The sequence below is a fragment of the Neurospora crassa genome, linkage group IV (genome assembly GCF_000182925.2).
Source record: "Neurospora crassa OR74A linkage group IV, whole genome shotgun sequence".
NCBI lineage: Eukaryota > Fungi > Ascomycota > Sordariomycetes > Sordariales > Sordariaceae > Neurospora > Neurospora crassa.
In genome coordinates, this window is record NC_026504.1 from 1,493,131 (window position 1) to 1,507,062 (window position 13,932).

Genomic DNA, 13,932 nt, shown 5'->3' on the forward strand with positions numbered 1-13,932 from the left:
AAATCAGTGGATGCTCTTCGCGTTACAGTGACACTGGCCGGCCGCCCACGGGTGAATTCCAGAGGCTGGGAGACGCTGGAAGGGATTGGGACGATATGACTGGTCCGTTGAGCTAGCATCTCGAAGCCTAACCCGAATTGGGTTTCAGCTGCGCCAGGCACCACAGGGAGCTTTGACCACCTGGGTGGATCAGCTCTTCGTTTTGAAGCTCCGCTTGCCCCACAGCTTGATCTGCCGGTGGTCTGAGCTCCTACTGTTTGGTGGAGCAGGGGATCCTCTTTTGACGACGTCGAGGTCCCGTGCTCGTCAGGTCCTCCCTCACCCACGCTTCAACTCCATCACTTCACTAGACATCGTCATTCACAATGTTGTCGCCAAGGCTCTGGCGTCGAGCTCAACCATCTTGACTTACACCACCGATGCTGTGCCTCTTGGTTACCCAATGACAATGAGATCGTCACCACATGTTTTCGGCACTGCGGTTGTGCCACCGGCCCGCGTTTGAGCATCACACCCTCAGTGACACTCGCCAGTCATCTATCAGTCGCACAGTTCATGGATTGTCAACAGAGCGACTGGATCAAGGCTCAGGTCACTGGTTCATGATCAATATGAAGAATATGAACTTCAAGGGAAAACCAGCAATTTGATGACTACCTAACCACCTCAGTCATCTCCTAGGTATATTTTGGCAACCGAACGCCCATAGTCCTGCTCTGCATCATCTTCCTTCTTCCTGCAACTGCAACGCTACCTGGTCCGACAACAGAAAAAAAGGAACGCCATTGGCACCAGACTCCCCTCACGGTGCCACCGACTCTCAACGAGTCTCCCCTAAACTCCAGGAACATCCAGTCACCCAAACTATCAATTTCCATGCTCTGACAACCCGATAACTTGATATGCCTCGGAAGACCTCTTTCTTGGCCTCTAACGACGAGAACGGCGAGAACGGCGACGTTGTTCTCTACGGCGCGCCATCTCCTCAGCCGACGGATACATGGAGGGCGGGCTTCTAGGGACATAGTCTTCCCGTCTGATGCACACCAGCTGGCCTCCCCGCTTGATGACCTTGTAATCATCCCAGTTGACGCCGGCCAACTCGTTCTGCTCATCGTCATGTTCAGAGGCGGGGGGAGTAGGGTTGCCCATGGTAATTTGCTGCGTCGGCTCTGTCACGAGCTCCGGAACGATCACCGGCTCCATTGCCGGGTTGGTTTCGTGAGGAATAGTCGGAGCGTCGATAGTAGTTGGAGTGTCCGGGTTGGTAGGACTCTTGGGAGTGTCGGGAACGGTGGGAGCGATATTGGTCGGAGCATCGTCCTTGGACGGCATTTCTTGGTGAGCGATACTCTCGCCGGTTGTGACAAACTTCAGCTCATCCAGTACAACCTCGGCCAAGTCTTTCATGGACGCTTGAATGTTCTCTTTGTTGATGGCCATTTCGGTCAAGATGATGCGACCGATCTCTTCGATAGCTTCTCTGTGGCTCATTGGTTGTCCGAGCCAGGTAACAGCGGCATTCATAAAATCCTGCACGTTGTCGAACTCCTTTGGAGGAAGGGTGTCTGAGAGCGTACCAGCTTCCTTCTCGGCAGACTTCTCTCCAACATCTTGGATAGATACGCCTTCGGAAGTTTCTTTGCCAGTGTCCTCGGGTTTGTCGGCAACCAGAGCATCCTCCGCCGTCCTCTCGACAATGTCCTCGGGCTTATTGGTAACCAGGGCTTCCTCCGCCGTTCCTTCGCTCGTGTCCTTGAGTTTCACATGGTCGGTAACCAAAGCCTCTTCGGCCTTCATCTTCGCATCATCAGGCGTAGCATTGTCCAACCAATTCTCGATCATCATCATCTTTTCCTCCTGAATCTCGGCTTCGCGCAACTCAACCTCTGTATGTTTTGGTCTGTCCATGCCGCGGCTGTCATAATTGTCGGCTTGCTGCTGCCCAAAACTCTTCGCCTCGGCCTTCACCTCCTCGACTTGACCCAAGCTGGTAGCATAGATATCAGTTGTCTTAACGTTGTTTCCGGTCGAGGCATTGTTCTTCTTGCCGGTCGAAATGTTATTCTTCTTTCCTCCAGTCTTCGACTCGTTCGCCTCCAGAGCATCCTTCTCATCACCCTGTTCAACGATCCACTGCGGTGACAAGACCTTGAACCAGCGACCATCAACGCAGCTCTTGAACACGATGCCTTCACCGCCCCTCACCTCCGCCAAGGAGATCAGGTCCTCGTGACTCTCGGCAATGTCATGGAGTTTGTGGTATCCCATCACCTTGACGTGCTTGAGGTTGTGAGCATCGGCGAAATTCTTGACAACGCGGGGGTCCCAGCGCTTCAGGTTCCGGATGTCCCAGATCGAAAAGACGTGAAACTCCGGGTCGGAGTTCTCCGGCAGGTTGTGGTGGTTGCCATTGATTCCAGGGCCAACGAGTTCGCCCTGGATGGCAATGGTACCGTTTTTGTTCTTCTGGTGCAGGCCTTCGAGAATGGCTGGCAAGTTGTTTGCCAGTGCTGCCTTCCAGTACGGGCAGTCCTTGGAGTAGGGCAAGTCAATGGTCTTGCTGCAGACACCAAAGCGACCTGAGCTGAGAACAGTCTGGGCCTCAGATCCGGGATGAGGTCGATGAAGGCTACCAAAGTACTTTGATGTCTTGGGAACGAAGTAGACGCTCATGCTGCTGCCGTCGAGCTTGATGGTTTCCTGGTAGATGATATGCTCGTACTTTTCCTTGATGAAAAGGTTGAGGCAGTTTTGGACACGTTCGATGTTCGTCTTTTGAATGAAAGACGGCATCTTCACGAGAACATTGCCGTTTCCGTTGGGACCGGCGGTGCCATGGGGCTCCCACTTCGTGACGCCCAGCATGTCCGAGTAGTCGACCAATTGTTGAGAAATCTCCTCTCCCTCAAACATCGCCAGCCTACCCTTCCGGATCACATCAGCGTTGATCTCCGGGAAGTCCTCCAGCTTGAGGACAAGTCCCTGCGAAACCCACTGTGACCTTGGATTCTTCGGGTGACCAAGACATTTTGTGGCAACGCGGAAATACTCCTTGCCCTTGATCCAAGTGCGGTTGCCGGCCTGCGAGAACTGCCAGTAGTACTCATCCACAGCAGGCAGGAGAGCATCGGGCTCGATGAAAATGGCAAGTTGACCCTCGCGGACGGAGTGGCGTGCGGCGGCGACGGTCCAGCCGTCGATAACCACTTTGTCGAGAATTTTGTGTCTGTCCATGTCGACCTTCTGCACCCGCCGGACGGTCACCAGCTTCCGCTGGTGGGTCGGTGTGAGCGGAGAGCGAGGAGGCGTGATGACCGAAGCAAGTTGAACGGGGCGCTTGTCTGCCGGAGTGGCAGGGCAGTGGAAGTTGTGAGACGTGGAGTTGGTAGACGCCATGTTGTCGATGGGCCTGGAAGTGTCCAGAGGCATGGGCATGGGCTGAATCTCTGGGGCAAGCCACGCGAGATTGGCAGCAGCGCGGGAGGAAGAAAATAAAGATGGGGCAGCCATTTTGACTAGGGCGGAGGTACTGTCGACTGATCTTTTGCTGGTAAGCAACGGCCGTTGTGAAAACTTTTTCGTGATATGGTTTGTTGAACGGCAATGCTAGAGGCGATGATGGCAAGTGGTACTGTGCTCTAATTCCGCAGTTAGCAATGGTCAGAAGGGAACATGTCTGAGAGATGATGTTGTCGACATGTGATGATGTCGGTAGGCGGCTTTCAAACAGAGGATGAGCTGAGGGCAGGAGTTCTACCTACTGCGTTCGAGCTGACGTGGTAGTGGTTTTTGATGGTATCTAGGTAGGTGGGTGGTGGTAATGTCAGTCACGAGGCCAGATTTGCTTGACTGCCTGCTCCGTTGAAGGAAGAAGAGGAGGGAAGTGTGCCCTTTAAGTATCCCAAGGTGGAGAGGCTCTCCGCCTACGCCCCATTGGAGGCTGGCCGGCTAGGAAGGACGAGTGAAGGGACTGAAAGCTAGAAACGGGCCGTATCACTGGCCGCTGGAATCCCGATCAATGCCTTGCAGGTGATTGGGTAGGTAGTGGTAGGTGATACTTTGATGGGTGATGTTGATAAATTGCTGGACTGCCCTACTGCGTAGGAGGGAAGGGAGAAGAAAAAGGAAGGGGAACAGAAACGCAGGCTGCCTTAAGTATTCGAGGAAGAGAAGGCTCTCCGCCGGTGAGGATCAGTGGCTAACCAGGGCAAGAGCGGGACCGTTTGCGTTGCGGTGAATACCAACACCGAGTAGGGAGAGCAAAGTTTGGGACCTTGATATCGGGGGGTAACTGGCTGGGTTAGGTGATTTGCCGATTGGATCAGCTTGGATGGCGTTGGGATGAAATAGGACGGCCCCAATGCAAACGGCGTTCGTGAACCCTTCAATTGGGATTCGATTGCTGGTGAGTGACGAGGGCTCTCCCAGATGAGATGCCAATGACTCCTTACTGGCCAATGGTTGGGGTTCGAGATGAAAGCGAGGTCAACTTTGACGGCCGTGGAAAGTGATAAAGGAGTTCGCTTCCATTGGAATTACTAATGGGTGATATAGGCCCCCTCGCAATGGGTTGTACCAGGCCACTGGCTGGTGGTGGGGATGGGAATGAGGTCAACTTTGACAGTGTCATCTCAATCGACTGCCCACACCATCTGGAATGATTGTCTCCAAGCTGAAAGGGGCAAAGCAGACTACGCAACATGTCCGCTGTGATTCATGTGAAGTCGAAACACTCCCATGATTTACGAAACATCCGCACGGATAGGGTCATGCAACGCCACTGGGCGCTCATCGCAACGAGGAGTTGACTGTTACAGGCGGTGTCTTCGAATAATCTCGAATGAGGCAGCTAGGACAGTAATGATGGCAGGGCATAATCCTTTCTACATTCAAATGAACTACAGAGATGTCTCTTGTGGTTGTTCATGGAGGTGCTTTGTGATAAGGAGGTACATGAGAACGATAGCAGTTACAAGGATAGCAGGAATGGCAGGTTATGAATTACCCGTTCTTCGTGGCGGGTAATATGAGGCACTCTGTCATTACTTCTAGCTGGCCACTGGGCCCAGAGCCTGAGAAGAAGACGACGGCCGGGGTTTTAATGTGACTAGCGTTCATTGCAGAAGCGGACACAACAGAACCAAGCCATGTGAAGGCTGGATGAGACGAATGACTGAAGGTACAAGGTGAAATCTGAGGGCTGCAGATGCAAAAGATGTGAAGGGCGTGTTCAGGATCAGGCAATTGAAGTTATAGGAATGCAGGTGCAGAGAAAAATTGATGAGAAGCATCAACAGTGGATGTCTCGGGACAATTTCCCAAAAGATATGTGGATGGGAATGGTGAATTAAAGTGAGAAATGAGGCTCTTACTTGAGTGACCGAAGGTTGCTGATAGCAAAGGAGAAAAAAAAATGGGAAAAGAATTTCATTCTGGGACAGAATCACTCCCTTTTAACTTGCCAGAAGAAAAAACCTCGGAGCACAGCAAGAAGCTATTCAAGACACAAGAACAATAGAAGTAAGTAACAACTTGGTATTCCTATTGTGCATCTTACTTTTCAACAACTGACGTTGCTTGATAGCTGTGATTGGTCCCGGTATGTTGGTAAGAGAGTGACTAGCAGGGACTGAAACACTCTACTCCGTGTCATCCGCTCTACACTGAATAAAAACAATAGATAGACAGATGGCTAGAGAAAGCCGAGTGATCTCACACTAAAAGGAGCGCATTCTAGTTACTCGAGCGGTCGTTGTTTTACTGCTCATGCGTGACCACTCGAGGGCCTGACTATCGACTTTTGGTGTACTATGGGAACTCGGTGAACTCGATATAAGAAATGGGAGAAACCCAAGTCTGACGAGTACATCCTTACAGAGGACTGTCCCCGAGTACCAATGTGACTAGACCACCTGACTAATTACCTAATGATCGTCTGCCTTGTCAATCACACAATTCCATTTCAGTCATAGGACAACAACTCCTTAACACGCTACTCGAAGACATGACATCTTCCCCTCCATGTTTTTCGTGCAACTCAGCTGTCACTACTATAGACTGTCGTGTGTTAAACCGTTCACGGTGCTGAAATCAACCTCGTGCTAACCTCAAATCCGACGTCAATACCGGACTACCCCCCTGAATCAAGCTATGATCGTGGTACTCGTTTTAAGGGAATAGTGAGATGAAGTAAGGTAAATTCGGGTGAATATAACGTTGCAACTTTGTACACTTTACTCCGATCAGAGTCTGTTCGTTGCATATCGGGCAATGGTTATTTACTCTGATCAGAGTCTGAAGATTGTATAGAGACTGAAGGTGGTAATTAGTGTGTGACGTCGTTCATTTCGCTCCGATCGGAGTAGACCTTAACTGTAAAGGGGGTGATTGGTTGTTCCGAAGGGTACATACCTAACCACATGGCTCAGGATCGAGTGATGGGACAAGAGTTCCTTTGAGATGGAAGTTTGAGAGGTGAGCGTACAATGCGTTTAGTCAGCGCCAGCGCGTCCTGATCGTCGTCAACCAAACATAGATGCAAATGTAAATGTGCACCTCGTCTATTTCTCAACTATTTCATATGGGGGTAGATTCTGTGCCCACTATCGGAAACTATCTCGAGCTCGTCGGCTAACTTCGTTAGGACTCTTTACTCCATCCTCCAAAAGGCAAGCTTCACGGTTAAGGCAATCATGTCAAACCAGAGTGCCCAAGAGCAGGCAGATATTATCCGAGAATGGAACGACCAACACGCTACCATCGACATTCTCATTTTGTCCATTTGGCTGTGACCCCCTTCCGCCACCTGGAGAGTTTGGTTGAGGATGGCCACCCCATCAAATAATTCTCTAGCGTTCTGTCAGTCTACTCCAGCTCCCGGAAATTCGTCTGCGTCTTGTGGAGGGCGACGCTGGCCACGACAACTGTGGCCAAAACCAGACTCTCATGGGGTTGTTGCTCGAAAATTCCCTTTCAACTAAAACCGATTCCAAGAACTCGTCGGTAACTTGTCCGTTGTGTCAGACTGATGACACCGCGGACCTCACGGCCAGATCAAAGGTGTGGCCGACAAGAGCGAATGAAGCTGGAAGTCCACATGAAGACGGGACACACCGGCGAAGCTGTTTGGAAAAGGAAGTGGGGACAAAAGCAGAACGGAGTGTTTGTTTGCCCGTACTGTCTCGAAGATGGAGTGAAACGAACGTTCACTACCCTGCCCACACTGGTGCGCCATGTTTCACAGAATGACAAACTCGTTTGGGTCTTGACACTGCATCCACAGGTTGACAATAAGAGAACCCTGCCCGCGGGCTTCCAGCTGAATGGTTTTGACGAGGGCCATGAGGCTCTCATCATCGGTCGTAACTTTTGCCACAAATTGATGCCCATAGACGCCGGCACTTGGACAGTGGCCACGACCAGAGTGACCTCAGGGCAACGACAACACAGAAAGAAAGGGGCAAGAGTGACATACCGGTCGATGAATCCCTTCTTATGCAACTCGGCAGCATTCCTTTGAATGTTCATGCATCGATTCAGGTTCTCTCTTGCCGCCGCCTTAGCCGCAGCGCCCGACGCCGCCTCCTAGACGGCGAGCGCGCGCAGGGTCATGGGCGATGCCCGGTCGCATCGCTTACCGTCATTTCACCATGAACAGCCCGTTACACCACCAACACCGCAATGGGCCGTCGACCCTATCAACGATTTCGACCTATCAAAGTGTACCATCACAGTCGACAGTTTTGCGACAAACATGGCAATGGGCTTCAATAGTATCGACTATTGGCCGAAGATTCTTGCTCTCCTACGTGCGGTACCTATGCAAACTCCCCTTTGGCGGATGGACAAGTCCTTGGGGATGCCCAGATGGGCAAGCACAACCACCAGCTCTCGACCCCGACCCCCGACAATAAGGCTTACTATGCCTCTCTGCGCGATTTGAACCTGTGCATGTCGCATCATCAAGAAGACATATCAACCTACTTCAGATGTCCGACTTGCAATGCCCATTTCAACAGCATAGGGCAATGGATCGACCATACCCGTCGAGAGCATAGTAACGTGGCCGTCACAGTTGCCGAAGAGAGATCGAAGCAGACAGTACCGATTACGGCGAAAAGGAACCACTGTATCCCACTGGCACAATGGAAAAAGTCACTGGTATGGGTTGACCATGAGCTTTGACCACAGCGTCAACAACAAGGTCAACGAAGATGCAGGGTTTGGGGCCTGTTATCAACCAACGACTAGCAACCCCGACATGGCTAAGCTCGAGCTTAGTGACCAGTACACAATTGTGGTAGTGAGACATGGGATGAAGGAGTGACGAGGGAAGCGACATGATCAGATGAAAAGACATGATTTTTTCTCGGGCTCCTCCCATCGTTTTCTGAGAAACGTCTCATGTACCAAATATGGACTTGAGATCAACTTCTCCATCTTCCCCTCGAACGTCCAGTGTAGGGCTGCTGTGAATGTGCCCTCCAGATTTCTCTGTATTGCTGGCATGCCACAGGTTGATCAGGCCCAGTGCAGTTGATGCCCACGGGAGTCTAGGGGACCCGGACGTCCTGGGACAGTTGGGCGACGCGGTCAACCATGCTGGTCGCTTCCGCAATATAGCGGCTTGTTGCGTCGTCCTATAGGTAAAAAAAAAAAAAAAAAAAAACGAGGGAAATCCCCCTTATTCACCTTTGTTGTAAAAAGTCGTGGCGTCTCCCACTGTTGAGAGAGCCGCTTGGTGCACACGTCGAGGCAGTACATATCAAGATGCAACGTAGGGTCGGGGCCGAAATCTGCATTCGCAAGCCCAAAGCAAGACAGTGTGGCGTCGGTGATGTTAGACCAAAGCGTGCATGGTGTCTGGGGCAAGAGATGTATCTAAGAAAGCTGGAAAGATGAGAGGGCCCTGTACCTCGTTTCTGGTATTGCGGTGGGACTTCGTAGCCCCGAGGGCAATATTGCCAGCGCGAAGATAGCTGAATACGGCTAGGGCCTGGAAAATCCTAAACCAATCGTCTACGTGGCACCCCTTGACCGAATGATGGTCACTATCGTCGACCTTTTGTGGTTTTTCTCTCGGGCCAGTCGAGGGGCCGGATCAACTGTGTCCTCCCTCATGGCGACTTCAAATATCCGCTCATCTGGCTCGAGTGTGGTGACAGTGTATGTAGGGGATCTGTCCACGTCAATGAACTCGTCTTCGGTGAGCGCCGCAAACCTCCAGCAGCCTCCAACGTCACATCCAGGAGGCCGTCGATGCGCGCATGATCGAAATCTCTACCACTATCAAGAAAGACCATGAAACACTCGAATTTGAAGCTCAACTTCTGAACAAGACGTTCAACGCATATCATAAGGCCTCTTTGGCGGCGGTGTCAAAATCGGCTTCCTTGTCATAGGCCGACAGGCGTACTGCTGCGCAGGGAATACTCAGGTGGTTATTTGTTTAGGCCCTGCGTGACCGCATTTGCTGCGTCTACGCAGTAGCGGACGGCTGCGTAGGCACTACCTGGTCATGGACTTGATGGATGATGGTATTCATTGATGATGAAACTGTCTGAGTCTAAGTCTGTTTGCGTTGAGCGAGTCGGACTTTGTGTCTAGACTCTTTGGAGCCGCAAGTCCCTCTTACCTTGCGACGTCGGGCTTCCTCACTCCCTTTCTCCAACAGTCGATGAGTTTTGTAAGGGTAGACTCATGGTGAGGTTCGGTTTTGGCGGTCTTGACAGGCATCTTGGTAGCCGCTTGAGCGGTGGTTTCTCCTCTTCTCCGCCGCTTTGAAACCTTTTGTAGCCGTTTTGGTGGGAAATTGTCATCAACCTCGACAAATTTGGTCTTCGTCTTAGTGACGGAACCTCAGAGGGACACCGTGACATTTTTGTCTGTTACGCTACCGACGTAGATCGAAGACGATTGCTCGGGCTTTTGGAGTATTGTAAAAGAGGTGCACCATAAAACCGGGTTCGTCTGTCTTCGTAGGTAAATTGTGGTGAGGATTTGAGAGTGACCGAGGTTGGAGGGTTTGGGGACTTGAGGATTGTGGTGAGCTTTTTGTTGAAATTCCACATTGGAGTAAAGTAGAGGTAGGTACGTTGCAATAGTCGCCTTGTCCTTGGTTTTCATCAATACAACATCTAGTAGGAGCAGAGTTTTCCATCTTTTTTGAGGAAGGAACACTTCGTCTTGGTCGGCTTTTTTTGTTAGCTCCTTCCCAGAAAGACCACCTCGATGACGGACTCGGTTGCGTCAGGTGATATCACTCGTTTCGTGGCGATGGGAGGGGCTTCGGAAGGGCAGGCAACCGAGCAGCCTTAGCTTCATTGTATCGGTGTGTAGAGGTAAGTAATGGGTCGCCTGTCTCCCTCGCTACTTACCCAGGCCGGGCGGACAAACGACGCAGTTGTAGACGGCAGAGGTACGCTTGGTTTGGTCTTGGTTGAGTTTGTCTAGATTTGGTTAACGACTTGAATTCCCATCGCCAGATTTCGCAATGGTTCATACACGCTGAAAGGCGGTGCGGAGTGGTTGACACCCGATCAATCGAGGCTTACACAAATATGAGTTGGACTGAACCGAAGCTGTATCGGGGTCGAGTTGCCTAGTGCCAAGGCGCACCGAAGAGAGGTGAAGGAAATGATGAGAGGAGAACGGAGTAGCTAAGACGGCACAATGTGGAAGGGAAGTGGAAGTTATCCTCCTTTATTTTCGCCAACTGCTCTGGATTTTCTCCTCTCTCCCACACATATTCACATGAGCTTCCTCGGAAATGCACCTCCTACTCTTTTTTTTTTTTTTTTTTTTTTTTTTTTTTTTTTTTTTTTTTAACATCCACGTGCTCGTTTCAATGGACAGACAGATAGGTCATGGTATCTAAACATCACAAATCAATTTTGGGTCTTCACCAACCATCTTTTCGTGGGCTTTTGTCCGGCATCAAGCCTTCCTGCCCGACCAAGCCATTGGTGATTGAGCTGGTAAATTGGCCCGCTATAATCAGTCAGCTGAGAGTGTCTATATCGTTCCTATCGTTAAACTGTGTTGAACAGGACCATGGTCAATAGTGTATTGTCTTGACTGTGATCCTTTCCGACAGTTTACCCTCTCATAATCTCATCATATTTCTGGAAAACACCTCTTGAAGAATGAAATGAAGGGGTTGTTGTTGTTGTTGGACGAGACCTTAGCTACTACGGACTGCTCTATCTACACACTGATGCTTAAGGTACCGAAGAACGGGCGAAGCTCACTTGAGTAGACTTCCTCCTTGGCCCTCCGGCTGATTACTACAGTCGAGCAACGACTATCGCCGGCCGGAGACCAGAGCGACGATCCAAGTCCAGATATTCTCCGATGTCATGTTCATCATTGATGAGCTTCCAGGAAACACGGATTCTATGCCGAATAAAATCTCTCTAATTGGCACCCGCCCTAGATCTCTGACTCTGCGTGGCGCGACGGGTGAAAACCTGTCAGGCCGCTGGTGCGCACCCGTGATCCAAACAGGAGTCAACAAAAAATGGCATGATAGTCGGTATCGGATAAAGGGAACACAGATACCGTAGAGGTACCCAAATTGGAGGTAAACATGAGAGGATAAGAGAGAGATGAGCCGATCTGGGAGCAGAAAGAGCTGCAAAAGGGACGTTGAGGGTCGGCTGTCACATGCGAGTGAGATACTGTCGTGCAGTCAGTCACATTATGCATGTACCTACCTCTGTTGGGTGTGCCCTTCCAAGGTGTGACACGCATTTTCAGCAAGTACTCTTGAAAACCTCAGGCGAGATCACATGTGACTGCAGAACCAGGACCACAGACAAAAGGGGGGAATAATTGCCTTTCCTACTTTCGAACGACCGCATTGGAAACCCTTACTTACAAACGCCATTAACAACGGACTCAACCACAATCCTGGCATTATCCGTGGCGACCAACTCCTCAATGCGTACCAACCCTTTCATTTTCACCACTCATCATACAAACTCCCATCCACCTAGAATCCACACCATACAAACACGCTCTTTCTTAGTTCACCTATCTAAAAGTTGTAAATCTGATCCTGGGTATACCCCAACTCCTGCAACACCCCCTTCTTGCCACCTCCTACCCATCCCTTCGTTCCCTTCAACGCCTTCTCCATGGCCGGCGGTCCACAAAGCAACACCTTGGTCCCCTTGCTCTTCTCCGTCGCACCATTGAGCCCGGCCTGTTCCAGCACCTGCCTAGTCACAAACCCCTTCTGATGCGGGGACTGTGCTGCAGGTTGAGCAACGACGTAAACAGTCTTCAAGCGGCCAGGGTAGTTCTGCTCAAGCTCGGCGAGCTGGTCACGCAGAAAAATGTCCTCGTCCGTGTTGACGCCCCAGACGAGGGTGATACGGGTCTTGTCGGCCGGGTTGGTCAGGATACCGCGGACGAGCTGGTACATGGGGGTGATGCCGGCGCCGCCGGCGATCATGGCCACGTGCGGGTGCTTGTTGAGAGTCCACTTGAGCTCGGGAATGGGGGCTACGGTTAGGGTGTCGCCAGGCTGGAGCGAGTGCAGGTGAGTGCTTTGCTTGCCGCCGGGGTAGAGCTTGACCATGAGCTCAACGAAGCCGGGTTCGTCTGGGAGGTGGATGTCGTTAGTGAGATCATAGGTTATTTAGAGTCGGTAACTCACTTAGGTCATTTGTAGGGGTGTATGGGCGGATAACAGGGAGCCATCGTCCCTTGGGGAAGGAGATGGTCAGAAGAGCAGAGGTGAGGCCCATACCGCTGGGCTGAGAGCGGTCAGGAAGTTCGAAACGCAATTTCTTGGTATTGTGGTTGATGAGCTCGGTACTGTGCAGGCGCAAGCTGTGGAAGCCAAAGCCGGACAGAGGCAGCTTGCCCGGCTTGAGATCGCTGGCGTCCATGTTTGTGGCTAAAGCAGTTCCCGTTGCGCTCCCGCTTGCGTTCCGTCTCAGGTAGAAGGCGTAGATTCCCAGGCCAGCAACACCAGCCGCGACGGCAACTTGAGTACTCATTACACTAGCCTTGAAGGGAGGGCGGAGGAAGTTCGGGTTAATCTTGAATGGATTGTAGGGAGGCATGCTTACAGGCGCGCGGAGGGGTGCTGTCGTTCTTTAATAAGCCGTAGTAGAAGCAGGAGTGGCGCGCAGAGAGGTGCGTGTGATGGCTTGCTTGAGCTTCAGACGACCGGGCGAGACCAGCAGCTTGTCTGCGTCGTAAATAGTGTTATGCTGTACACAAGGTCTCAATGCGGGATGTAAGGGTTCACAAGGACTGAGGTGCACGGCATCCGGAACTCGCCCTGGGGAAGTCCAGGAGGGGCGCAGGCCGAAGGCCAAGTGAAGGCCAAGATCCGGGGCTGAGCCGAAGGGATGGACAAGGGGGCTTCCATCCCATCCTGATGGGGAGCTTTGGAAGGGTAGGTAGACATGGCGTTCGTTTTGATACTGCCCTGGGGGGCTCAACCAACTGAGAAGTAAAGATGAGCTGACATCACGCGAGGGAGGAGACGATCAACGTCGGCTGTTTGGACCCGAAACCGGCACCCCAATCCTGTCAGGCGCAGTGGTAGCCACAGGCAAATGGCTGAGCTTTATTTTCTGCTTACTCGGTCCCGACGGGCGCCCGACACCAGATCCAACAGAAGGAAGCATCCCGCCGTGCCGTGTTCCGGTTTTTTTTTCACATTGATGTTGCATCTCCAGTGTACGACCATGTCGGCCAATGTAAACGCCGTGTGCCGACCGGGGACGGATGATGACTGCATCAACGATCCAGGTAGTGGTTTAACACAAGAGAAAAAAAAAAGAGAAAAAAAAGGTTGATCGAAGATGAGGGCTGGGGTTCAAAACCCTCCTTCAACCGGTAAACCTTGGATATTGCTGGCTTGGAAGGAAAGAAGAGAGAAAGAAGTGGGTGAAGCTTCCATTGCCCGCT

The 13,932-nt window shown here is 51.6% G+C and overlaps 3 protein-coding genes across 3 annotated transcripts; all 3 read right to left on the reverse strand.

The window, feature by feature from the left end:
* Positions 1 to 352: 352 nt before the first annotated feature.
* On the reverse strand, positions 353 to 3,834 carry NCU06516 (hypothetical protein). The gene has a single exon (XM_956680.2). The coding sequence runs from the start codon at positions 3,511 to 3,513 to the stop codon at positions 931 to 933; it is 2,583 nt and encodes an 860-aa protein (XP_961773.1). The 5' UTR covers positions 3,514 to 3,834; the 3' UTR covers positions 353 to 930.
* A 5,187-nt stretch (positions 3,835 to 9,021) lies between these two features.
* NCU06517 (hypothetical protein) lies at positions 9,022 to 9,738 on the reverse strand (the record flags this gene model as incomplete). The annotated part of the gene is made up of 2 exons (XM_956681.1): positions 9,022 to 9,280; positions 9,638 to 9,738. 2 exons carry the CDS (start codon positions 9,736 to 9,738, stop codon positions 9,022 to 9,024), a joined length of 360 nt encoding a protein of 119 aa, XP_961774.1.
* A 2,019-nt stretch (positions 9,739 to 11,757) lies between these two features.
* On the reverse strand, positions 11,758 to 13,876 carry NCU06518 (NADH-cytochrome b5 reductase 2). Its single transcript, XM_956682.3, has 2 exons — positions 12,665 to 13,876; positions 11,758 to 12,609 (listed from the first exon to the last, which is right to left on the reverse strand). Exons 1-2 carry the CDS (start codon positions 13,074 to 13,076, stop codon positions 12,041 to 12,043), a joined length of 981 nt encoding a protein of 326 aa, XP_961775.1. The 5' UTR covers positions 13,077 to 13,876; the 3' UTR covers positions 11,758 to 12,040.
* Between the last annotated feature and the right edge of the window lie 56 nt (positions 13,877 to 13,932).